We start from the raw sequence: 26185 nt of genomic DNA, 5'->3' as shown, positions 1-26185 counted from the left end.
GGAAGTTTTTTAATCTAAAAAACATTGTATTAATTCAGTTGATAATCTAGGATAAGGGATTTAAGAGTTTTTCTAAAACATAAAAAGTGTTTACTTCGTTTTTCAGTGAGCAGGGTTTTTCTAAAATAACATACTGCTTGTTTCTTCAGCTATACTGGATTCTTCCCTGTGGACATTATATATAAAACTCATTTCCTTTATAAAATCTCTATTAAAGGAAAATGTAAGGTAGGATGCATTTAAGGTATAAGATGAAAGGTACAGGTGAAAATGTGTCTCTATGTTTAAAATTGTTTTCTATTAGAAAAGATGTAGAATTTGTTATGGAATATTTTCATTTTAGATATAATTTTATCAGCTTTGGCTGGATATAGGAAGTAGATGAACACCCACTCTTTTCAAAGACAATTACAGAAATGTGATCCTATATCAATAATATAATTTAAATGGGAATGCATTATAAAGATACATTTTAAATGCCTTGGTCTTCTATCATATTTTTAAATGAGCGTTTTTCCAGGTAATACCACTTTCCTGTCACGCCATTTTCTTAAAGTTCATTATATTTTAATTTAATTGAAGGAACGTCTTTTTATTAAATCCAGTGTTCTTTGTGTTTAGGTGTCAACTCTAGCCAAGGAGGCAGAAAGGAATTCTTATCGTCTAAGCTGGGGCACTGAGAACTTAGACAACGTGGCTCTTTCTTCCAGCCCTATTCATTCAGGGTAAGTAAATCAATATTATGCATCCAGATCGAGAGGTAAAAAGAGATGAGTGAAAATAACAGCTTTGTCCAGTAGCTTTAGCTGATGGCTAGCTTACAGGGGAAGTGACCTTTTTGAAAACTTGTCACTGCTTTATCCACCATGGACTCTATCCACACAAACAAACCAGCAAAAAGCGTTGAATTCAGCACAGAAGAACTGACCATTGTTTTCAAATAAGTCGTAGAATTGCGTCAAACAGCTTGCTGACTAACCAGAGTATACCAGTGGCCTCCTTACTGTTCACATTTTTGTCTCTAAGATGGCCTTGAAAAGAGGGGCAAGATCATTTGCTTTTTTGAAATTTCTGTTTACTAAGATTAACTGACCAGTTTCATAAATGCCTTTGCTTATGTATTAATGCATTTAAAATCACGCTTACAGAAGTGTGAGTCATACAAATGTATAGAGGAGTTCACAAGCTGTTTGAAGTTGGGATATTCTAAAAAGGAAAATTTGAATGCAACCAGTCAGGTTCTCAGTTATCTTTTAAAAGTCATCCAGATAATATATTTGCCACTACTTAAGAAATGCTGCCTATTTATATTAACTCATTAAAAAGTAGGGCTTTGAGTTAATAATTTTAAGCATTCTTAAAGATGTTCTTAAGTTATAAGGATTCAATTATGTGGAATATAAATTCCTTAAGGAGTTTGAAATTGTAAACTCTTCATGATTGCTTTTTCCTTACATTTCAATGGTGTCAAGTTGTATAGTAATTTCATAATTACATATAAACTTTTAAGATGTTTTTATTTAATCACTTTTAATCCTTGCTCATATTTTATCTAACTAAATATAATATTTTGATTTAAATTATTATCCCAAGCTCCTTTTCCATAATCCCCAGAACTATTTTTAGTAGATTCTTTTCTTGTTCTGATTATTCTAAAATATTCTCCTTTCAGGAAAGCATTCTAAGATATTGTAGTTAAAAATGTTGTACTTCTTAGCCTGATCTTCTGTTAAAGGCTCGGAGAATGAATGTAAAATTAGTTATTGAAAATAATCATAATACTCTTCTTTGTTAAATAAGTAAAAGCTAGTTCTTGATGCAGGTGTTATTCAAGGGACTAAAAATCAATTAAACTTCATCCAAATTTACTTACATATTTTTAAGTATAAAATAATTAAAATCTGACAGCTATAAATTATTCAAAAAAGCATAACATTGCATTCTGCTACTAAGTTTTTCAACAATGATGAGAAGAAAAAAAAAAGAAAGTTGGACCTAGAGTGTTGATGGATAATAGTTCAGAATCTAGAAACCATAGTCTAGTATTTGAAGCCCATACCCAGCCTACAAAGTGACAAGATTATTTTAAGCAAAATATAATTAACTATTAGTAACCGAATTTATAAAAGAGTCAAAGTGTTATGGTGATATTTCAATTTCCAAAATAATTTACTTTATAAAAGGAATTTCTTAAAGAAGTCTTAACTACTGAAGGGCAGTAAAATACTCAGATGACGTACATCAGTATACATACCAATAGTATAAAACTAGATACATGTGTAAGTAATTAGAATTGATTACTTATGATGAAACAAGGGTGTCCAGTGGTTAAAGTATAATCACTCATTAAAATAAGGATCTTTAAAATCTTGGTCTCTAATAAATCAGTTTTTCTGTGAACTTCACACCTGACCACTGATGCTAATCCTCAACTCTGGCTGTACATTGGTATCACCTGGGAGCTTTAAAAAATATTGATGCCTAGGCCCCAACTCAAATCACTTACATCACAGTCTCTGTCACTGGGGCCTTGGCACTGGTATATTCTACAAGTACCAATAGAGCAGATATATATGTTTTATACAAACTGTTAGAAAGGAACAAAATTGCCTAATAAAAGTTTGACTTTAAGGGTGACTTAGGTAATTAACATATGACTAGTTACTTCAAATATTTTTTATCCTTTCCGTTTACTTAAGTATTCATTCTTCACACACTGTTGAATTCTACAATGTATCAAACCTTGTGCCAGGCACTAAGGAACATAGATGAGTAAAACCTAGCCACTACCTTTAAGAAACACGCCTATGTGTTGTTATTTGAACTTGGAAGACAATCTCTGGAAGAGAGATAACATGATGGTTAAGAGTGTGTTTGGAATCAGATCAATCAGAATTCAGATCCTGGCCCTGACACTCAATATGTGACACTGGGCAAGTTGTATAAAATATATAAGTTTCAGTTTACTTACCTATAAGATGAATGTTATATTATGAATTCCATAGTGGAGCTTTAAGGATTCGACACTTCTTAAGTAGTTAGTATTTTGCCTAGAAAGAATAAGTACTCAATAGATTATAGTCATTAGTATTTATATAATCCCCATACACATTTTCCACATCTTTAACAAATTCCAAATCAGTGAAACAAAGTGTATTCTGAATCCTCTAAATGACAATAACCAATGTGGTACAGTTCATAATGGCAGTGTTTGACTTATTATTTTTAATCAGGTAATCTATCATAAAGTTGTGTCTCTACTGTAGTATTTGAAAGAACACAGTGCAAAAGATGACTCTAAGAGGATGGGTAGTTACCACTGAAAACTCAGTGATTCTGAGGGTGATGGTATTTGAAAGCTACCATGATATGAATGTATATGAATAAAATTCATAATATATCATGTAACAATGACCTGTAATTTTATTCATTATACACCAGATTCCTGAGTAATAGTTTTTATATAGTTTTCAAGGAACTGAGTTTCTCTTTAATTAAATGGGTGAATTCCTAAGCCACTTCAAAATCTGCCCAAAATATAAGAAAAAAATAATTTTTGATAGAAGGGATAATAAAGTTAGCTTTTATATGCATATGCCACTAATTTGATGTATAATGTTCTATTAGATTAGATAAAGGGATTTTAGATTAATGGAAGACACAGCTTCTACCAATGAGCGCTATTAGTGATTTTCTTTTACTTCTACTGTTTCCGATGACTAATGTCTGTCACTATAGGAGAATAGGTATCAGTGATTAAAAAACCTGTTCTGACCAAGAGATACGGCCAATAGCTAGCAAAAGAAAGGCTGACAGTAATATTTTTGTTGTTGTTCTTGAAGAAGTTGCCTTACTGATTCACACTCTAACCAACAATTATTATTTCTAGTATCCCAGTCATAATCACATCCAACACAAGGTTGGACAAGATTGAATTTGAATTTAATCTTCCCTATTTCATAAGTGCATAATGAATCAACAGATGAAAGGCACAAGTTCCTAGTGAGAGCTAGTTTTGTGACTCACTTGAAATATTATTTCGAAAGTCTTTATTTTTATACTTTTTTAATAACAGCCAAGTGCCAACAAATAAATGTCAATTCATGATGTTATACTACAAGATATGGTAACTAGAAGTCAATAAGAAAGTAATCTTTTAAAGGACTTCCTTTTCATAAAAACATGTTGAAGATGGTTCTGCTGTGAACCTAAAACTACTCTAAAAAATATAGTCTATTTAAAAAAAAAAAAAGTAAAGATGTTAGCTCAAATAGTGGAGGGTGATATTTGAAACTCAAGGAAGTTAAAGCTGTTTCTCATTTGACAACGTTAATATTTATCTAAGTACATATAGCGGTTAATTTAGCTGTTAGTGTATTTCAAACACTCTTTTTTTAAAAGGTACATGAGGTAAATTCTTCTGGATGAAGAAAATTATTTTATAAGTAGCAAAACAACTGTTTTGTAAGGCTGGGTTTCTGGTCCAAAGGATATGTATATCCATTTGTATATCATCAGGTGTTGAAAACCCAAGTGAACACTGTGAAAAACGTATGGAGTGTTTTGAGGAAGAGCAGACTCAGGTAGAAGAGGAGTGAAAGGCAGAACTGTAAAGTGGGATTCAACAATATGACCAGCGAGGAAGACAGCAATCCCCAAAACAGGGAGTGAAAGTCTTGAAAAAAGCACTAAGATTTTGTTTGCATAGTTTTTGTTACTTACTAGTAGGTAATTAATGTTACCTACTCTGCCTTATAGTTTTTGCTATTGTGTGTCATTGGAGCTATTTTTTTAAAATTGTGCCTTTTCTGTTTGCATTTCTTCTGTAAGAGCCCAGAAGGTCATTACCATTATTTTGAAAGTATGAAAGAAAACCTTTGGAGGCAAAACTATGTCCATCAAATCGAAAACTTTGAAACTCTCATTATAATGCCTTTTGATGCTTTGTAGCTTCTTGGACATTTAGATTTTAAGTGCCCACGTAAGCCAGAGTTGAATAAGGCTACAAATCCATGTTCCAGTGATTTTATAATATCCAAGTTCCCTAGTCTGGGAGTTGCTACAGAGCCCCCGTACCTGGCTCTTCTCTCAGCATTTGCATAGAGCTGTATCCCATTTGTATTTCCATCTTTTTTTCAATGAATACGGTATTGGTATATAAATAATATATCTCAGTTGAAAGTCACTTCTGATTTCCTTCTTTATATTTCACGTTATCCATTCCTTCTCTGTGCTAAAGTATCTATTCTGTTGCAGCCGCACCTCTCCATGTCTTGATCGTGACAACAGCAGGTGAACTTCTGCATAATTCTTTCTCTGAACATGTTGCCTCTTCCTCTCCTCCTTTTGTCATTTCCTTCTGCATATACCCTGCCTCAGGATGCTTTAGTGTGACCCTACCTAGCCAGAGAGAGAAAGAGAGAGAGCGCGAGGGAGAATGATGTATTTTCTCCAAATCATGGTCATACGGTATAGAGAAAGTGGGTATTTCTTATTTTGTTGGAAATTAGGTGGGGTTGTACCAAAATGAATGTAGACCTAAAGTGAGAGCCTGTCTTGGTCATGGGTCTCCATATCTCAGCTTCTTTTGTGAGAACAAGTGCTACATAGAGCTGAAAAATGCTATTCCAGCAATTATGCAAATTGGTTGAGCTATTTTCAAGTTATAGTAAAGGTTATGATTTTAAGCGTCACTTAGCAGAGTTTTTTTTTTTTAACTATATTCTAGGTGAACCAAGGGGTGAAAGTTTATTAAGAGTGCATTTGCTTGCTAGTACTACTTTGAATGCAGCCTTTTGATATTTTACAAATTGTGCTATAGAATGAATCCAGTGTTCTAAAGATATCCATTATTCTATTTCATTTTAATAAAGTTATTTTTAAAGGTTCTTATCAAGCTGCTGATTATTATATTTTATTTTACAGTCATCCATCATGATACTAAAGATTGTCTACAAATAAAACCGTTTTCAATTTTGAAAAATTTACATCCATACTTTTACTTTTTTCTGAAATACACACTGAATATTATGTTTCTATACGTGAACATAGTGAGTGATAAATATTTTGGTGATTTTAACAAGTTTGAGGCACTTTTTTCAAAGCCGTTTTTCATCAGTTTTTCAGTTCATGGAATTTCAAAGATTGGGAAGGAATTAAGGAAATTATAGAGGAGAAAGAGCTCATGATACGGTTTTCTCATAGTGCCCCAGAAATCAGATTTAATTTAAGGCCCTCTTGCTATGTATATGTGGATCACTGAAGCACCCTGATGACATTTTTCCCCCTATTTCAATCAATAACTAACTCTGAATGCTGCAGTGTCCTCCCCGTCCCCACCCCATGGTCCTGGATGAATTAAAAGTAAACCTAAGGATTCATAACTTTTGGGGTGGAGGATATAGTCCTCAAAAGTGCAGAATCATTGTTTTCTGCTGCCTCCTCTGAAGCATGTACCTGTCTAGCTAATCAACTACATATTCCTAGGCAAGTCATCTGCATAATAATGGTGGATTGCTTTTGCTTTTATTCCTTTTAAATTGTGATAACATCGTATCTCACAATTTAGAAAACTTCAATAAGAGTTTCTACTTTGCATGATTGTTGAATTTCATTTGGAGAGTAAGATATACAGTTAAAACTGAGTATGTCACGTGATGTTTTTTGTCTGTACAGTCTGAACTCAGTGTTTAGTGCAGTATGTGTATACATTTTCTGCAAAACTGCTCCTTGACTGTTTTAACCATACAGCAAAAATAGTGTATATTTCTTGCAGAAGTAGCAGTTTATTTTCCAATTAGGAATGCTTCCAGAACATCTGGAATGGAATATTCCAGTAGGTTGCCTAACCTAGTTAGAATTTTAACACCAGAAGGCCATCTTAGAGTTTAAGAATTTAACGTCGCTCATGTTATGGATGAGAAACCTGAAACCTAAAGATGTTAAGTGACTTGCCCAAGGTTACAGCAATAATTCAAGACAGGGATAGACCTCTTGGTAGATCAGAGTTGTATCCAGGAGACAGCATGGTACTTGCTGCACTACCTCGTGCTCTGTGGTAATAGTGTTTTTATATCTTCTTTGAATAGTACAGTTCATAAACCAATGAAAACTCCATATTAAACTGCTTTAGCAAAGTTCCGGGTTCATTGTAGGTATTTAATAAACGTTAGTTTCTCTGTTTATTTTTTAGGTATTATATTACACTATAATTTTTAAGACATATAAAACCATATGGTGCCAGGAAAGGAAAATGATAGGAACAAGCATTTATTGAATTCTATATGCTTTACCCATACATGATTTAATCCTCACTCTGCCCTTAAGTGGTGGTATGATTATCCTTCATTGACAGACGAGGCTTTAGTCGGTGCTCACAGACAGTGGAGCTGAGCTTTAATCCATATACGATACCTCTGTGCATACTTAATTACATGTTTTTACTTCAACTCCTTTCATCTCCAACTGTTTATAGGCATTATCTTGTCCCATTTTTAATCTGAACATATGAGAAAATCGTATTTACTTAATCAAACCTAGTATGTGAACTGATTCATATAATGACTCCCTCCTTTCCAACCTTTCACTTTTTCCTATGGTACCAAAAAAAGTAAATGGTCTTTTAAAATCTGCTTTTAGCTTTTTGAAATTTTTTTTTAATTTTTATAAATTTATTTCATTTATTTATTTTTGGCCGCTTTGGGTCTTCGTTGCTGCACGAGGGCTTTCTCTAGTTGTGGCGAGCGGGGACTACTCTTCGTAGTGGTGCATGGGCTTCTCATTGTGGTGGCTTCTCTTGTTGAGAAGCACGGGCTCTAGGCGCGCGGGCTTCAGTAATTGTGGCACGCGGGCTCAGTAGTTGTGGCTCGCGGGCTCTGGAGTACAGGCTCAGTAGTTGTGGCGCATGGGCTTAGTTGCTCCACGGCATGTGGGGTCTTCCAAGACCAGGGCTCGAACCCATGTCCCCTGCATTGGCAGGCAGATTCTTAACCACTGTACCACCAGGGATGTCCCTTGAAATTGTTTTATACATCACAAAATAACTATCCACTAATTCTACTACCTATCCAAATAGTGACACCTTTTGATTCTGATTTTTTAAATGAAAATGCTCAAATGCTAACCTAATTTTATATTACAAACTATTGGGATTAATGATTAGCATGTTGACTTTTATCAAAAAGATTTTACATCAGCACTAGATATAATCTTGAATCATTATTTCTCTTATTCCCTCTTATTTGAAGAAAAGACTTCTTTTGGTATAGAGTTCTACATAGTCAGCTTTTTAATTGGTTGTTTATTCTGCAGTTACATTATTTGAGTCTGATTGGCTTAGGGTATTTTCTTGCTAAATTTGTAAACATTTTTATTCATTTTTACTATCAGTATTTAGCTCTTTCATGACTTCCAATGCTTTTGTTTCTTTCTTGATATCCTTCTGATTTACTTTCCTCTCCATCTCCCTCCCTCCCTCCCCACCCCTTTCTTTGTCTCTTTCTTTCTCTCTCTGTCTCCCTTGTCAAATAATTCCCTCAGTAGAGCTTGTTGCTTTTTGTTACTCTGTTGCATTTCCTTTAGTTATTTGATAAAGACACAAAAACTTGTTTTCATTGGAAATTTAGTTTTTCTTTTCTCTGAATTATGCACATTGGCACCTAAATTTTTCCAGCTTGCTTTGTGTTCCAGTGCAGTACTTAAACATAATTTTCCAGATCTGTGATGACACCGAGACACATATAGTTAAACTTATCTACTTGCAGCTCCGGTCTTTAAGTTCTTTTATTTTCAAATCTTTGGTCTTTCTTCATCCTCTATCAAGGGAAATAAATATATTGGGCCTCTCATTTTGGAGCAGTAAAATACCTATAGAGGAATATTTAACATTGAGGTCGGTCCTTCTCAACTGTTTTGCTATTTTATGAGCTGAAATATCTGAGTGTAGTAATTTGAATGAGGTCTGACTGGATTGTTTGTCCAGGGACCAGAGAATTAAATAACCTTCTATTTTAGGCTTCTTCTCAATAAGAAATAAATATATACAGCTTCTCACAACTTACCATTTTCACTCTTCCGTTCATTCACTGTTCAACAGTTATTTATTAACTACCTACTATGTGCTCCATTTACATTGTGCTAGGCACTGAGGGGACACAGGAAGAAATATGGAGAACAAGGTCACTGCCATTGTGGCACTGATATGGCTTCTATATATGGTTTAATTCATTTCTTGTTGATCAGGAAAGTAAGTGATTCTGAGTAAGTGAAACCATCATGTGACATTTGGGGCTTAGGCTGTGAGCATCTCGGCAGCAGCAACTACGTCTTCACTTTCTGTATTCTCACTTGGTTCCTAGCAGGGCACCTAGTACTTACTAGGAGGGTAACAAATTGTTTCATGAAAAGGGGCGTGGAAATTATGGAGTAAATGAGAACAAAAGAGAATTTTAAAAAGATCAGTCAGGGCTTCCCTGGTGGCGCAGTGGTTGAGAGTCCGCCTGCCGATGCAGAGGACGCGGGTTCGTGCCCCGGTCCGGGAAGATCCCACATGCCGCGGAGCGGCTGGGCCCGTGAGCCATGGCCGCTGAGCCTGTGCGTCCGGAGCCTGTGCTCCGCAATGGGAGAGGCCACAAGAGTGAGAGGCCCGCGTACCGCAAAAAAAAAAAAAAAAAAAAAAAATCAGTCAATGACACAAAATCAGAGAAAGTAATCAAACATATAGTTACTTTAACATTGTTACAGCCAAGAACATAGCTACTTCAATTCATTCCTTAGAGCAGCGGTCTCTAACGTTTTGGGCACCAGGGACCAGTTTCATGGAAGACAGTTTTTCCACAGACAGTGGTCAGGGGGATGGTTTGGGGATGACTCAAGTGCGTTACATTTATTGTGCCCTTTATTTCTATTATTATTACATTGTAACATATAATGAAGTAATTATACAGCTCACCATAATGCTGACAGGAGGCGGAGCTCAGGCAGTAATGCGAGCGATGGGGAGCGGCTGTAAATACAGATGAAGCTTCACTCATTTGCCTGCCACTCACCTCCTGCTGTGTGGCCTGGTTCCTAACAAGCCATGGACAGATACCTGTTCATGGCCCGGGGGTTGGGGACCCCTGCTTTATCCTGCACCTCTAGAAGATGTTCTAAATGGAGATGTTATATAGGCCCTAAGCCATCACTGGAATAAACATAGTGGAAATGTAACAGCATGTAACATGAATTGGGAAATTCCCTAAATGCCTTCAAATGGTACAAATAGTATTGAAGATTGATAATATCAAGCAGATGTATTATGGTTCCTTACTAGTTTGAGTCCCTATTCTTCACCAGTGCTGCTAGTATTCAAAAGACGAAACAAAATCAGAGAAAGTAGAGAAAGTCAGAAATGTAGCAATGAGTTTGGAATAGCACTGGTTGAAACTTAAGTCACTTTTTTCTAGTTTTTATAAAAATCAACATAAATATCATAGTCAAAAGAAAATAGTAAAATGGAAAAGAAAGCCTTTATAGTCATCTAGAAGCGTTACCAGTTCTCTCATTCTTTTGAGCAATAGTGCATTTTAAAAGGCAAATAGAAAATAATTTTTTAAGAATTCCTACTTAGTGGGCGGCCTGGCGGTGGGCAGGGCGCAAGGGCCGAGGCTGTGGTTTTGTCCCAGCCTCACCTGGCTGAGGGTCGTGAGAAGGCCCAGAGGCGAACTTGACGAGGAGCCCCACAGCCCACGCCCCAGTGAAGATCAACCCAGCTACAGCGGGCCAGGAGCCGGCTCTCTGTGAAAATGGCAGGACCGGAGCTGCTGCTCGACTCCAACATCTGCCTCTGGGTGGTCCTGCCCATCGTTATCATCACCTTCTTCATGGGCATGATTTGCCACTACATGTCCATCCTGCTGCAGAGTGACAAGAAGCTCACCCAGGAGCAAGTCTCCAACAGTCAAGTCCTAATTCGAAGCAGAGTCCTCAGGGAAAATGGAAAATACATTCCCGAACAGTCTTTCCTGACACGAAAATATTACTTCAACAACCCAGAGGATGGGTTTTTTCAAAAAACTAAAAGGAAGGTTGTGCCTCCTTCTCTTATGACTGATCCCACTATGCTCACCAACACAATGAAAGGCAATGTCACAAATGTCCTCCCTCTGATTCTTATTGGTGGATGGATCAACATGACATTTTCAGGCTTTGTCACAACCAAGGTCCTGTTTCCACTGACCCTCTGTTTTAAGCCTATGCTACAGCAAGAAATTGAACTACTCACATTAGATGCCTCCTGGGTGAGTTCTGCATCCTGGTATTTCCTCAGTGTCTTTGGGCTTTGGAGCATTTACTCTGTGATTTTGGGCCAAGATAATGCTGCTGACCAATCACGGATAATGCAGCAACAGATGACTGGAGCAGCCATGGCCATGCTCGCAGACACCAATAAAGCTTTTAAGACAGAGTGGGAAGCTTTGGAGCTGACGGACCACCAGTGGGCACTAGATGGTGTCAGGAAGGAGCTTATGGCCAAAGACCTCCACTTCGAAGGCATGTTCAAAAAGGAATTACAGACTTCTATGTTTTTGAAGACGAAGCAGGGGTTAGCTGTGTCAGGAACTCGGAGTAGCGCTTAACCTTGTAACTTTTGTTTTGAGCTGGAGCCTCTCGGAATAAAAAGTGGGATGCATGAGCCGGCAGGTGTGCAGCAAGGATTGTTCTTGTCTGAGCCGTGTTCCCCTTTATGTTTGAAACCAGAGGAAACATTAGGAGTGTGTGCTGGGTGACTTGCCCAGAAACAGCTATTTTTGAAATATTTTAAATTTTCCTTCTGGTGACTCTAGTAATAAAAGTAAGAGAGGGGGGGAAACTCAAGCTAGTGATAATATATAAAACTTAGCAAAAATTCAGAAATTTCAGAAAAAGTGTTGTCAGTTAAACCTAATTATTATGTACAGTCATTCTGAATTCTAAACCACAGTAAACTCCTGTTTTCTTGGGATCCAAAAAAAAAAAAAGCCTACTTAAACGCTAGTAATAAGAAAAGCAGCCAACATTTTCTCATTGTGATTTGATAAAGACCAGAAGTATCCACACTTCAGGATTTAACTGTTGATTATACTCCCCAGTTTGTGCCCCATACTAAAACCTTAGAGGACTGGGTGTGACTTGGTAGGTCTAGACCGGCTCCTGCATGTGGGAGGAAGTGTGTCGCCTCTTCTCATGGTCTCATCCTGCACGACCTGCTTCAGACGGGCAATCTGGGCTCCTTCACATCCATTTGTATTACTAGCAACAGGGTTTCTGTTTAATAGCATGCTTAATGAGTTGTGTTCTGCTATAAAGAGGACGCTAAGGTATTTTTCCTTCACTTATCTAAAAATAACATAAATGTATTGTGTTTCTATCCCATAACTTACTTTGATGAAATACCTTTGAAATGTTTTACATGTTGTCATGGATGCAATATCTAGGTGTGATGAATCTGGTATAGTTCTGTGCTCGTTAAGCTATCATTAGATCCATAATACACCTGTATGGTGCTTTCCTCTTTCTGTTTTGGTATAAAAAGCTTGCAAATGCAAGGAGAATTGGGAAAGACAGTAATGTTACTTGTGTAAGGGTGTGCACACTGTGTGTGTCTTTGTGTCTATGTGTATGACCATCAGATTGCCTGGTTTAATTTTTGCTCCTTGACAAAGTGCGTGCTTCCAAGGCTTTAATGAGTGTTACACTAACATAGTGAGAAGAACTCAAACTAAGCTGCAGGAACAGCCCAAAGGAAACAACTTCAAAGTTAAGACAAACCCTTTCTCTTGGTACACTTAAAATAAACAAACCAAGTCACCTTGGATCATTATTCCCCTATTTACAAGTAATTAGCTTGGCAAAAAAGGAGCAAAAATAATAGAGATGCCTTTACATTTCTAAATTACTACCTATGACTTTCCATATTCAATTTATTATAATTTGGGGAAAATCATGATGCACAGATATCCTCCATTAGCATGAGCCCAGGTTTTCCCACGTCAAAACCCAGAATAGAGGGTATTTATAATCTTCATTTCCTGTCTACCCCTTCAATTAGAATGGTATAGCAGGGCTTCCCTGGTGGCACAGTGGTTGAGAGTCCGCCTGCCGATGCAGGGGACACGGGTTCGTGCCCCGGTCCGGGAGGATCCCACGTGCCGCGGAGCGGCTGGGCCCGTGAGCCATGGCCCCTGAGCCTGCGCGTCGGAGCCTGTGCTCTGCGGTGGGAGAGGCCACGGCAGTGAGAGGCCCGCGTACCGCAAAAAAAAAAAAAAAAAAAGGTATAGCAGAGAGATTTCTACGTAAGAAGTGAAAAAGTGCATTTTAACCAGTAAATTGGTTCTATCCAAAACATTTGATTATTTTGCTTTTCCTCTTTTTTTTCTTAGAATGTAATGAGTTAAAAACCTGCATCCTGGGTAAGACGATGTTGGAGCAGGATGCATGTACATGGGTTCGATCTTGGGAGAAGGCCTGTGAAAATTTTTAAGTCATAAAATTATAGTAAAATGATCTGGACAAGATGTAATTTTTAAAAGTCAAGTTGAGTTTACTTAGAAAAGCTGCAATTTAGTCTTTCCCCTCTGCTCTATCCTTATATTATTTCAAAATATGGATTTTTTTCAGGACACACATAGAAGGAAGCAAAAGTATTTGCATTTATAACAAAAGGAAACTAATCAATATTCTTTACATAATTTCATTCTACTTTCTGAGTCAATTGGATATATTTTTAATTTACAATTTATATTTAATATTACCATTATCAAAAAAAATTAGAACTCTTCTTTAGCTACAGATCAAAAAATACAAAAATTAAAACAACAACCAAACTAAAATAAAGGCATTGGTATAAAGCAAAATAACTTTTAAGGGCCAATTTTTGGCCACCATGCATATAGATAAAAAAGAGATGTTTTAAGAACAGAGCATTACGGAAAAAAAATAACTTGACAAAGCTTGTTTACCTGCCATTGATATTTCTAAACACATCTAACCTTCTATTTTAATTTTTAGTTTCCTGGTTAGTTTTATGGTGGACGCCCGAGGTGGTGCTATGCGAGGATGCAGACACAATGGGCTCCGCATCATCATTCCGCCTCGGAAGTGTACTGCCCCAACACGAGTCACCTGCCGACTGGTCAAACGCCATAGACTGGCGACAATGCCTCCAATGGTGGAAGGAGAAGGCCTGGCCAGTCGCCTGATTGAAGTCGGACCTTCGGGTGCTCAGTTCCTTGGGTAAGGGTTTCTGATAAACCTCCCACTTAGTCACCGATGAGCTTGTGTCCTCCACATGAAATCACTAGGATGGAATGGAAAAAGGTACGTCAAAACATTTTGAAAGAAGATTGGCCCCTATGAAATTTCTTTAAGAATTGGAAGTAATGCCTCAATGCTTGACTCCACTTAAATGCCTCTTATTTTAAGGCATTAATGGATTAAACATTCAGGTTAACTGTTATTTACTCTTTCTCTTTGAATGTGATAGTAGGTGCTAGTCTCCCAATATGAATAATCATGTTTTGGTCGATGGTAGGTATTTTTTGAATCTGGGATTTAAGTGGTGAAGTCATAGAGAAAAAAATACAGTTGGCCCTTGAACAATGCAGGGGTTAGAGGTGCTGACCCTCCACACAGTCAAAACTTTGCATACACCTTAGAGTCGGCCTGTGTGGTCTTGTAATATTTACTATTGAAAAAAATCAGGGCATAAGTGGACCTGCCTAGTCATTCAAGGGTCAACTGTACTAGTCTATTCCAAATATAAAGTCTTGTATAGTTACAAAACAGAATCATTATCTTCACTTTGGAGAGCAGTGTTCTTTATAGAACATCCAAAAATTTAGTCTATGTGATTTGTCTTTTCTGTTGTCAGAATTGCTACCTTGAGTCTTGTGATTATACTGGCATTTTATTTAGCCATAGTATTCATTAAGAGGACCAAATCAAGAATAACCTTCGCCATGCTCATTTTAGCAATTTTGAGCAGAAATAAACATTTCTTCTTTCTTCTGTTTGTTTGTATGGCTGCTATTTTATTAAGTGGTATCTCAGTATGCCAAGAAGTGAGTAGCTACTGCTGAAAACTGACAAAACAATGAAGTTTTGGAGGGGGACAAGTTTCAAAATATTTTGAAACAAATCAATTGTATTTAAGTCTTGTCATATCAACTCTTTGTGCTCAAAAACTGGGAGAAAATTCTATTAATCGTGAACTCTTGCTTTGCCAATGTCATACTGGGGAGAGGATTTCTTGCTTTAGAACTCAGGAAATGTTCTAAAGCCTTGTAATTTGGAGCAACCTGTTAACAGGTTGCTCCAAATTATGTTCACACGTGAAAAGGGGTGTGTCTGTATTTCCCAATTATGGAAACCACTCCCCATGTCCCATCAGACAGACCAGAGATTTAGAAGGAGCCTGTGAAGTTCTGGGTTGCATCAGAAGATGCCATCATGGTTGGAGTAATTCCCCAGTGGTTCCTTTCATTCTGTATGTACCAGGTCCTTTCCCCTCCCTCATGTGCAGGTAGTTGTAGGCTTTTGAATACTCGTCACATCTGTTGAGGAATATCCATAAAAACTTCTGGCCTCGCTATGGAGTCAGAGTTTTTACTGTATCCCCAACAGCTCTGTCTTTCCAGTGGAGCATATTTTTTTCTTTTTTGGCTCATGCCCTGGCAGTGAACCTAAGTAGGGACAGATCTGACCCCCATGCTCCCTCCTTCCACACGCCTCCATTGTACACTCTGGGTCTCTGTTCTTGCTCTTTGTGACCAATGGAGGGGGCAGAACCAAATGCAGTGTGAAACCAAACTTCACCCTGTTCATCAGCTGGTGATGCTGGGGTTCTGTGGAAAACAACACCTGAAGCTTACTTATGTTCTTTCTTTCACTGCTGCTTTGGATGTACTCAGTAAACTTCACCTGCCAACGGCTCCTCCCCCACTTAATGAGGGAGAAAGTTTGGTCAGCCGCATCCTTCAGCTGGGGCCTCCTGGAACCAAATTCCTTGGGTAGGAGTGACTTAAAACAAATTGATGGCTGCCGGCCCCCATTCTTCTCCTTCTTCTGCAATATGATTTCTCTTTTTGTCATTGTGCCCATGACATGTCCCTCTCTATGATTTAAATTCTGTATAACCTATCTTTAGTGGACCATTTCTGACCCTTGTGGTATGTGACTTTTATTTTCGAGTGATGTTTTTCTATCTTTTTCCTTAAAGTGCTGTGACCTTCATTTTCGTTTAAAGCATGAGATCTGCCTAGTTGTACTATGTGCTAGTTATGATGTGACTATGATAAATTGGGAGTCTGTATCAAAGCAACCTGGACTGAAAAATCCAAAGCCTCTCTAAATTTTGAGAGTGACCTAAAAAGCAGTAGGGAAGTGCATGTTCTGGATCCTGAATATAATAGGCATTGGACACAAATGGGGCTGCCTGCTGAGGTGCTCAATTAGGGCCACACTGTGTACACATGCCTATTGTTTTCTTGAATGGAGAAAACATAAGGAAAAGAATCCCATGAGTGCATGTCTTTCTAGTTACCAAGTAGTTGACTTTTCTGACATCTCCTCATTTACAACACATCAAATTACACAGCGTATGAGCCATTTTCCCTCTTAAACCATTTTGTCATTTTGTACCTTGTAGAAAACATTTTAAGTGATTGGCACACCTCATAGATATGCATGTACATTTCTTTTGGTTAAATGTGTTATCCTTGCATTTATCAAAGGAGAAGTTCCAGAATGCCACATGCACTCACAGAGAAACAGCATTGGCTTAAGGTAACAGCGTGGCCCTGAGGATTGGTGCCCCTGAGGTGAAGTGCTAGCTACTGCGGGACCATTTGCTAGCCTCAGGGCTTCAGAGGATGGCCCACTAGGTCCCTGTCCCCAGAAAGAGAAGAATTCCAGGTCACTTTGCAACAGACAGAGTCAAGGTGCTTGTCTCGATATTGGTTAGCTCCTGTCCACACTGAATGTTCTGCCTTACTGTGTCAGGCCTGTGATCGTGGAGATCCCTCATTTTGCTGCCCTTCGAGGAAAAGAGAGGGAACTGGTTGTCCTGCGCAGTGAGAATGGGGACAGCTGGAAAGAGCATTACTGCGACTACACTGAAGATGAACTGAATGAAATCCTTAATGGCATGGATGAAGGTACTTCATATTAAACGTTTTAAAAGAACTCTGAAGCGAAAGCATGATAATGATGCGTTTCTTTATGTCCTATGGGCGTGTGTGTGTGTGTATTGCCTAGTCCAGCTTGGGTCTGCTCGCCCTTGCACAGTAAAGCCAATCTACTGATCCCAGGTTGTGGTGAAGGAAAGTGCAGCGTTTATTGCAGGTACCAAACAAGGAGTCTGGGTCTTTTGAGCATTAGCTGCCCAGACACCTCGTTTGGCACCTGCAATAAACGCCACAATTTCCTTCACCACAACCTGGTGTCAGTAGATTGGCTCTACTGCAAAAGGGTAAGCAGACCCAAGTTTGGTTTAGTAACAAATGTGTCCCTTTGTTATTTTACCACAGCAAGTATTCTTGTATGTTCCAATGGTGATGTGTTGGAGTATACAATATATTTGTCTAGTCTTACTTTTGTTAACATTTGGGAAAATAAAATCATTAATAGTAAATATCTCATTTTAACAAAAAGATACAGCCCATCTCTATCTTTAATGTAAACTTTTCTAAAACGTGAGATAGGATAGATATTTTTGTTTCATAACAAAACGACTGATACTGAATAATAAATCCATGATTTTAAAAAATGCCTAACTTGAACGTTTAGATATTTAAGACACTGATAAAAAGTGTTAAGCTTTTCTGTAGGTAAACCTACATATAACCATAACTACTGCATTATAAGATAATGTAATTTTTAACTTTCTATTAAGGAGATAGGAAAATTAAGTTCAGTCACACTTTATATATAATTTGAACAGGGAGTTAGTTAGGGTTGAATTTCATATACAAACCTACACATATAGTTAAGGAACTTATTTTTCATTAGGGCTTTAATCTCTGTAAATCCCAAACCCAGCTTAGGCCATTTAGCCCCAGGTTGAAATATCTCAGTTTGACTAGAGGGAGGTGCCTCATTCTTAGGCCTCCTGAGGTTGCACAGAGATGAGGTCTCTCAGTCCTGATAACTGCAGGTATGTTGCACTTTATGTAACTACAGAAATAGGGCAGGTTCTTTGCCTAAGTGCCAAGAGCATACCAAAGTTTGTACAGAGGTAGACACACAGCCATGTGGCTATTTGTCAAGTTTTATCAGTCTTCCAGGACCACCGGCTGTAGCTTCAGGTATGGCTCATGAATAGCGAAGTGTAGCGTGACAGCAGCTGCTCTAACATTTCTTTCTGCACCCTGCTGAGGCTGAATAAGAAGAGAGGCCAGGCTTACCCTATCCAAGAGGTGGATGGAAGAGGAAATTATGCCTTCTAGATGTGTAGGTCAGCATCTTCCACGCAAGATGAAAAGATCAGGATTCTTACTGATAAGGCTTGTTCTGTGCAGTATTTAGCTGCTTCTACTCCTTGAAACCATTTCTTTTGCTTGCATTTAGTTTAGGATATTTCCATCTGAAGTATTTACCTGTCATTAACACTGCCATCTTGTCCTTGGATGGGGACCCACTCTTATAACTTTTTACATATGTAAAAGGCTCATTTTAAAACAGAGAATAGGATTTGTATATTTTTATGTTCATTATGTGTGGTAACCTGTTCTTTTAGAAGTATAAGCTAGTATTTGCCAATGCATCGATCTTCAATCATGAATGATCAGATCCTGGGACTTCTGACTTTTGCTATCTAGTTATATTCAATAGTTAGGAAAAACATGATTGTTGTTCATGCCTCTATAAGAATTGTAAATGATTTCTAAAAACGAATAAAGTTCCATAATCCCTTAAAATTCAGTGATCCACTTAGTTCAAATTTTCAGCATTTTAAACCAGTCAGATTTACTGTATTGCCCTACATATCTACACTAATACAATTGATAAAGAGCCCATTATCCCATTCTCCTGATGTTAGATGATCTGTTTGGTAAGTTAATGGTTTCCGGGGAATATTGAATCCCTGAATTTATAGTCACTGATTTTTTTTTAATATCCACAGTGATTATCTCAGAGACAACCATGCCACTGGAATGAACACACAAACACGAATCTTACCCTTCCAAGACAGAGTTTGTTCACGCACTGCTCCCCTGAGAGCTGAAAGGGCCACGTTACTTCTTAAAACCACAATAACTGGTTCTTGAGCTAACTTTGAAATTTGCACAGAAAAGGAGCCCATAACAAATTTCCTCTCCATCTTGTTGAGCTGAGAATAGAACAGGTTCATTTTCATTCCAGGTTTGCCCTCAAACCCCCTCACTTACAAAGGCAGCCCTGCAATACCGCATCTGGAACTAGATGCTTTTCTTTCACAGTGCCCTGGAAAGACCTAGTTTCCACAAAGAGAGAAAATGTGCCAGCTAAATGCTGACAGGTCTTGAAAGATTGCAGTCGTTTTTCAGGTGTTGTTAGGATAGCCTTACTTTTTAAATTTTCCTATTATTTAAAAAAGGAAGTGTTTTGTTACAACACCTGTTCACTATTAACTATGCCAGTGAGTCTGCTAGAATGCTTTCAGAAGGAAATCCTTGCTATATGAAGAAGGGTCATTTCTTGTCTCAGTGCTGGATAGCCCGGAAGACCTAGAAAAGAAACGGATCTGCCGCATCATCACCCGTGACTTCCCACAGTACTTTGCAGTGGTGTCTCGCATCAAACAGGACAGCAACCTGATTGGCCCAGAGGGAGGCGTGCTGAGCAGCACAGTGGTACCCCAGGTGCAGGCCGTCTTCCCAGAGGGGGCACTAACCAAGCGGATCCGTGTAGGCCTACAGGTATGCCCACATCAAGATGCAAGTTAACCGAACATGGATTTTATTCCAGTGATTAAAAATCAACTTTTCAAATGGGAATTAAATGGTTAAAGAATCAAATTATTCCTGGGTGAGCAAAAGCTGCCCTAGGAGATCATATGTCTCATAAAGTTTTAGATGAGTGTTTGGTAACAGTAGTAAACTTTCAGTTGCCATATTTGAAGCCAGAAAACTGATTTATGAAATAAAGAGCAATGCATTAAGAAATTTGACATGGAATATAATCATATATTGTTTATTTTAATTTTTTTTTTGTCTTTTAAAAGGCTCAACCTATGCACAGTGAGTTGGTTAAGAAGATCCTAGGCAACAAAGCTACCTTCAGCCCTATAGTCACTTTGGAACCTAGAAGAAGAAAATTTCACAAGCCAATTACCATGACCATTCCTGTCCCCAAAGCTTCAAGTGATGTCATGTTGAATGGTTTTGGGGGAGATGCACCAACCTTAAGATTACTATGCAGCATCACAGGTGAGTCACATGTGACTACTGTAGGAGAAAGTTCTGAAAGAAGAAACTTAGATTGTCATAAATATTAAATTACTTTGGTCGTAAGATGCCTGTAAGGTTATATGCATTAATTCAGGAAAGGCACTCTAACTAGGGGAAAGGAAATGGGCTAATATTTACTAAATAAAGCCTGTATGCGAAACTTTTAGACACTTCATATACATTGTTGTTTTTATCTCCACAGTAGCCCTGTGAGGAGACTTTAATCCTATTTTGCTGAAAAGGAAACCAAGATTGAGAGAAATTCTATAACTTGCCTGAGATTATACCGTAAATATCTAGCAGAGTTGAGATTCAAACCCAAGCCCATATTCCTCAAAACCCAAGCTTTAAGCCTTCTTTGAAGACATCATCCTATACCTGTTGAAAAATAAATAATATCTTGTATAATTATACCCAATAATTCAAACTTTTCTATCCAGGAATTGGTTATGTCTTTATAATTGATGTGCTGAACTAACTTTGGAAAAACAAAATGAAGGTTTTTAGTGATTAACTGAACATTGGTCTTTTCAGTTGGAAGTTGTAGTAGCTTTCAGTCAGCTACCAAACTCCAGAAAGACATTCCCAGAATATTGGTTGTCTCTGCCAATAATACCACCACAAATGGTGAGAGGTGAAAAATCCACACAAGTAACCTGTGTTAGAACTACACAATTTGGCTGATAATTTCCCTAATTAACAATAACTACATGGTATTGGCTTTCAGTAAATATTCATACTGTTGTCAGTAGGAATAATGACCATCTCTGCTTGCTTAAGTATTGTTGGAATTTTTTTTTTCATTTCTCCTTCATATTAGCAGAAATGTTTACCCTTTTTTTATTCTCTCTTTCATTCTTCCTTCTTATTAATGTTTTTTCTGTACTCTTGATAGCGAATCATTGAGACTTTACCGCATAAGTTTAATAATATGACATAATTTTAACGTACATGGACTAAAATGAGGGTAGTGGGAAATCATATGCTTTACCTATGGCCTCTTCCCAATTACTCATTTCTGGTTATTACATAGCATTCCTGGGTATCTTTCCCATACTTTTTGGTCCATGTGTATATGATTAACCTTCCTACAATGTGCAGCATAATAGTGTGGATGCAAAACAAGTCAGATTGAAAAATGTCCGTGGCACATCCTGCCCTTATAGATGATAAAATGGAGATACCACCTGGGCCTAGGCACCATCTGATCTAGTTATTCCAGCCCTCTGTCTTTGGATGGATTTGTAGTAAACAATTTCTTTAATTTATCTATTAATTTTTACAAATATGTTAACCTGGGTGTTTGGATTTTTGTGTTTTGCTCGGTTATATTTTATGGTTCTGCTTACAGTGTATATTTTAGAGGCCTCCAAGAATAAGTTTCCATGACCTTTGTTTGATAACTCATTCCCTTCTTTAAGAAACCTTAGTCAAAATTGGTTTTCATCTCAAACATATATTTCTCCTGCAGTGCTTGAAGACGGTTTTGTCCTATCTATGCCAACTTAATTTCTCAGTAGAAATAAAAGTCAGCATCACCCTCCATAGTGATTTGTCTGTGCACAGAGGTCATCCTTTGGCATTCAGTCATTTGCTCATTCACTTTGCAGTATTTATTGGGCTCTTAATATTTTCCAAGCACTTTTTTTGCCAGCCTTCAATTACAAATTGAGAGGAAGTTTTCTTTCTTGAAAATAATTGCATAAAATATGAAGTTAAAGAACAAAAGAATATTTGGATTTTTGTTTTAACGAAGTATTCAGCTCCTTGGTTGGTCAAAGGATCTTTTAAAATCATCAATTGTATATAATTCAAAATTATCTTCAGAGCCTCGCAATTACAATCAAATCTTTAGAATGTCAGCAGAGAATAGAGTGCCTAGTAATTTGAAGCAGTTATTCAAATGACCTCCCTTAAATTTAGTTCCATGAAGTGTGGTGTTTGCTGTTTGTTTTCAATGCGTCATTTTTTAGCATACAGTTTTTAGTCATTTTGCTTCCAATGTGTCATCTTGAAGGGTGAGTGAACATAGCTACTACCACAGAGACTTTATTTTACAATGCAGGGTCTGGAGTTTTGCCTAATTTTTTTCAACAATCATATTATTTCAGGTGGAACCACCCCTGCTCAGTGGGAAGATATTACAGGAACTACGCCATTAACATTTGTCAATGAATGTGTTTCCTTTACAACTAATGTGTCTGCCAGGTATGGTTATACTCCACAGAAAAACCTACTGTGAAATGCCCCCGATGTCTTTTATTTTGTTCCTTACATTCTTTAAAAGTCATTTTTTTTGGTATGGTTATAAATATGATCTGCATTTACCTTCATATTATAAACTAGACCTGCCAGTAAATGTAATAGTGATAATGCAATAACAAAGTACAGCCAGTCAGATTAAAATCTAAAGAAAATAAATGATTGTTGGCTATTACTGTATGACCCAGACTCTGGTTTTAGCAGCCACTGCTGATTTTTCCAGTCCCAAAGGTCTTAGGAATGATAGATTTCCTGTTGTCAACAAAATAGCCTGAACTACTTTTTCCAACAGAATGATAACCAAAACACAAAGCGTATCATGGTTTGCTTAAACAGTGTAGAGGTTTCGGTGATGTTTATGCACCGAATATGCATTTACATATTGCCACTTATGTATCACGCATCTTTAAAAAGCTATTTAGTTTTATTGCATGTGTATACACTAACTCAGTTTATTAATATGAGTTTTCATTTGCATGATCGTTAATAGATTGCCAAGCATTTTCCCATTTCTTTAATTTGATTACTACAACAACTTTGCGACCTAGGAAGGGCAAGAAGCATTATGTCCATTTCACAGATGAGAAAACTGAAGTTGAGAGCGGTTAAAGCTTAAATTCTTATTCGGGGGGAAAAAAGATAGATGCATAAACAACAGTGCACAGCAATAGATAGGTGTGGTGACACATGTTTATAGTTCGAGCCACCCAGAGGGCTCAACTTTGAGTCTCCTGTTCTATGTGTCAGTGTGCCCTGCCACTCAGGCATCCACGTTCTAATGCCAGAAAATGACAAGTTCTGAATGGAAAGGTACAAAAGAGGTACTAAAAGAATTTAGAGGAGGGTGTTTTTATCAGGGTGGTCACAGAGGATGTCTGAGAAGAGGTGGCTCATGAGATAGGTAGGAACCTAACAGGCGGATATATAAAAGTGGAAAAGATGGTAACATGAGCAAAGATGCAGAAGGGCATTGGGAGCTGGCAACAGTGGAGTCTATAATTCAGCAATAATGCCGGAATGTTGGTTAACAACATTATTTACAGAAGGCCTTGTAGGATAGACCAGGAAATCATGAGTTATTATGTTAGTGTATTAATAATTTAAGTTTTTCAGACAACTGAAGAAGCAGTGAATAAAGTATAGTTCAATCAGTATAAAGAGGAAGGTAATGTTGAGTGCCTGCCGAGAGCCAGGAACTATGCTGAACCTTCAACACACTATAGTAAATGAAATAGGCCAGACCCAAAAGGACAGGTGTTGCATGTAAATGAGGTACCTAGAACAGGCACATTTATAGAGACGGAAAGTTTAATAGAGGTTAGCAGGGGCTGAGGCGAAGGGGAAAGTTTGAAGTGATTGTTTAATGGGTACAGTGTTTGTGTTTGGGATGATGAAAAAGTTCTGGAAATGGAGAGTGGTCATATTGCACGGTATTGTAAACGTACTTAATGCCAATGAATCGCACCCTTAAGAATGGTTAAAATGGTAAGTTTTATATTACGTATATTTTATCACAATTAAAAAGAAGAAGAGAGATGGGTCAGGAACTGAAGGAAAGAAAGGCTAAGAAGATAAGGAAATCTCAGAATACCTAAAGATTATGGGCAATGAGTTGGGGGAAGGAGAGTGATCATAGATGGAGAAAGGTTTCAAAGTAAGAGGATGTGGAATAAATCTTTGAAGTGTATGAATAGCAAATTGAGAGAATGGCCATCTGATCATCTCTGCTTTCTCAGTGTAGTTACCTTTCTGAGGTGAGGGAGAAGGTCCAGGGGTATCATAAAGGTTTAGCACCATTACTGTACTGAATAAAATGGTATCTGAGGGGGGCTTCCCTGGTGGCGCAGTGGTTGACAGTCCGTCTGCTGATGCAGGGGACACGGGTTCGTGCCCCGGTCTGGGAAGATCCCACATGCCGCGGAGCGGCTGGGCCCGTGAGCCATGGCCGCTGAGCCTGCGCTCTGCAACGGGAGAGGCCACAACAGTGAGAGGCCCGCGTACCGGAAAAAAAAAAAAAAAGGTATCTGAGGAAGAAGTTGCCAAAATATGTCACAGATTTAGGTGAGGCTAGAAATCATAAATTAGTCACAAAGCTAATAGTTTCTTCTATTAATTGTATTAAGCAATACTTAGGAGTTCTGAAGCAAAAGCAGATTTTTTTTTAAGTGGCTGAGTTGATCCAACTTTGGTGACTGTGAGTCCTTTGGAAAAGAATGATGGAATGAGGAAAAGAGCTAGGTAGATTTTGTTGAAAAGAGTTTCAGGAAATGAAATGAACAGGAGGGGCAATCATGGAAAATAGAAACTCATCCAGTGATATACTTGTTGTAATATCCAGTACTGGGCTTATAGCACTAAAGGATTTTAAACACTGAAGCTATATTTCAGGAGATTGCATACTCAGAAGAGTTTCCAAGGGAAAAAATTACAAACACAGTATTTAATAGTTGACCTTAAACACCTGGTACCTCTTTTTCTCTTCCCCTCACCTGCTTCCTCCTTCCCATCTATCCTCCTACCTTTCCTCCCTTCCCCATCTTTCTTTCCCTTCCTTTTTACTTCCTCTCATTATCTCCCTTTCTTGCTCCCTTCTTTTTCCAAGAAGCATTTAATGATTACTTTGATCATATTGAAGGAACGGACTTGGTTTTCATGCAGTTGGCCTTCCTTATTCATAGTCGTGGAGCCCACTGATACAGAGGGCTGACTGTATTCCACCATCTTAAATAAAGGACTTGAGCATCTGTGGATCTTGGTATCTGTGGAGTTCCAGGAACCAGTCCTCCATATATACCGAGGGCTAACTGTATGTTAAATTTCAGATAACTGACCTTATTTTATTTTATAGGTTCTGGCTGATAGATTGTCGACAAATCCAGGAGTCCGTTACCTTTGCATCACAAGTGTATAGAGAAATTATTTGTGTACCATATATGGCCAAATTTGTAGTGTTTGCCAAATCACATGACCCCATTGAAGCCAGGTTGAGGTGTTTCTGCATGACTGATGATAAAGTGGATAAGACGCTTGAACAACAAGAAAACTTTGCTGAGGTGGCCAGAAGCAGGGATGTGGAGGTACTGTATTTGTAAAACCAATTTTTGTTAATATGTTGTTTATACCTTTATTAATAAATTATATTTAAAATAGTATACCATAAATAGAGCCATCAAAAAAAAGACCAGTCGACATCTTGATCAGTTGGAAGGTCAGGGTCTAAAATCAGCCATTTTTAGCCAGTTTGGACCTATTCAATTGGGATAGTCTCAGTGTGAGGAGGTAAAAGGACTCTTAAAGATTATTGTGGGAAAAATTATATGTCATTGATAAATTCAAAGTATGTAAATGAATATACATATACATATATACTTATACCAGGGAGTGCTGGTACGTGCTTTGTCACAGATAAGACCAAATGTCAGCCAGGAGTTTAAAGATTATTGTATGCACATTTTAAGAATTTTAATGTTCCAGGT

At 37.7% G+C, this 26185-nt stretch overlaps 2 protein-coding genes across 6 annotated transcripts in view; both read left to right on the top strand.

Annotated features, from left to right (window-relative positions):
* The window catches only part of ANK2 (ankyrin 2), a 574287-nt gene that overhangs the window by 509847 nt on the left and 38255 nt on the right, over window positions 1-26185 (top strand). For all 5 annotated transcript variants that reach the window (XM_032631821.1, XM_032631822.1, XM_032631820.1 and 2 more), the window contains 7 exons: window positions 622-725; window positions 14029-14253; window positions 17020-17174; window positions 19705-19916; window positions 20222-20426; window positions 22559-22655; window positions 25558-25786. In XM_032631821.1, coding sequence (XP_032487712.1) covers window positions 622-725; window positions 14029-14253; window positions 17020-17174; window positions 19705-19916; window positions 20222-20426; window positions 22559-22655; window positions 25558-25786 — 1227 coding nt within the window. The remainder of the gene's footprint in view (window positions 1-621; window positions 726-14028; window positions 14254-17019; window positions 17175-19704; window positions 19917-20221; window positions 20427-22558; window positions 22656-25557; window positions 25787-26185) is intronic.
* LOC116754480 (ER membrane protein complex subunit 3-like) lies at window positions 10785-12782 on the top strand. The gene is made up of 2 exons (XM_032633166.1): window positions 10785-11490; window positions 12745-12782. The coding sequence occupies exons 1-2, from the start codon at window positions 10785-10787 to the stop codon at window positions 12780-12782; spliced, it is 744 nt and encodes a 247-aa protein (XP_032489057.1).

The sequence above is a fragment of the Phocoena sinus genome, chromosome 5 (assembly GCF_008692025.1).
Source record: "Phocoena sinus isolate mPhoSin1 chromosome 5, mPhoSin1.pri, whole genome shotgun sequence".
Classification (NCBI taxonomy): Eukaryota; Metazoa; Chordata; class Mammalia; order Artiodactyla; family Phocoenidae; genus Phocoena; species Phocoena sinus.
Note: the sequence above shows the minus strand (reverse complement) of the source record. Positions and strands in the feature narration are given on the sequence as shown.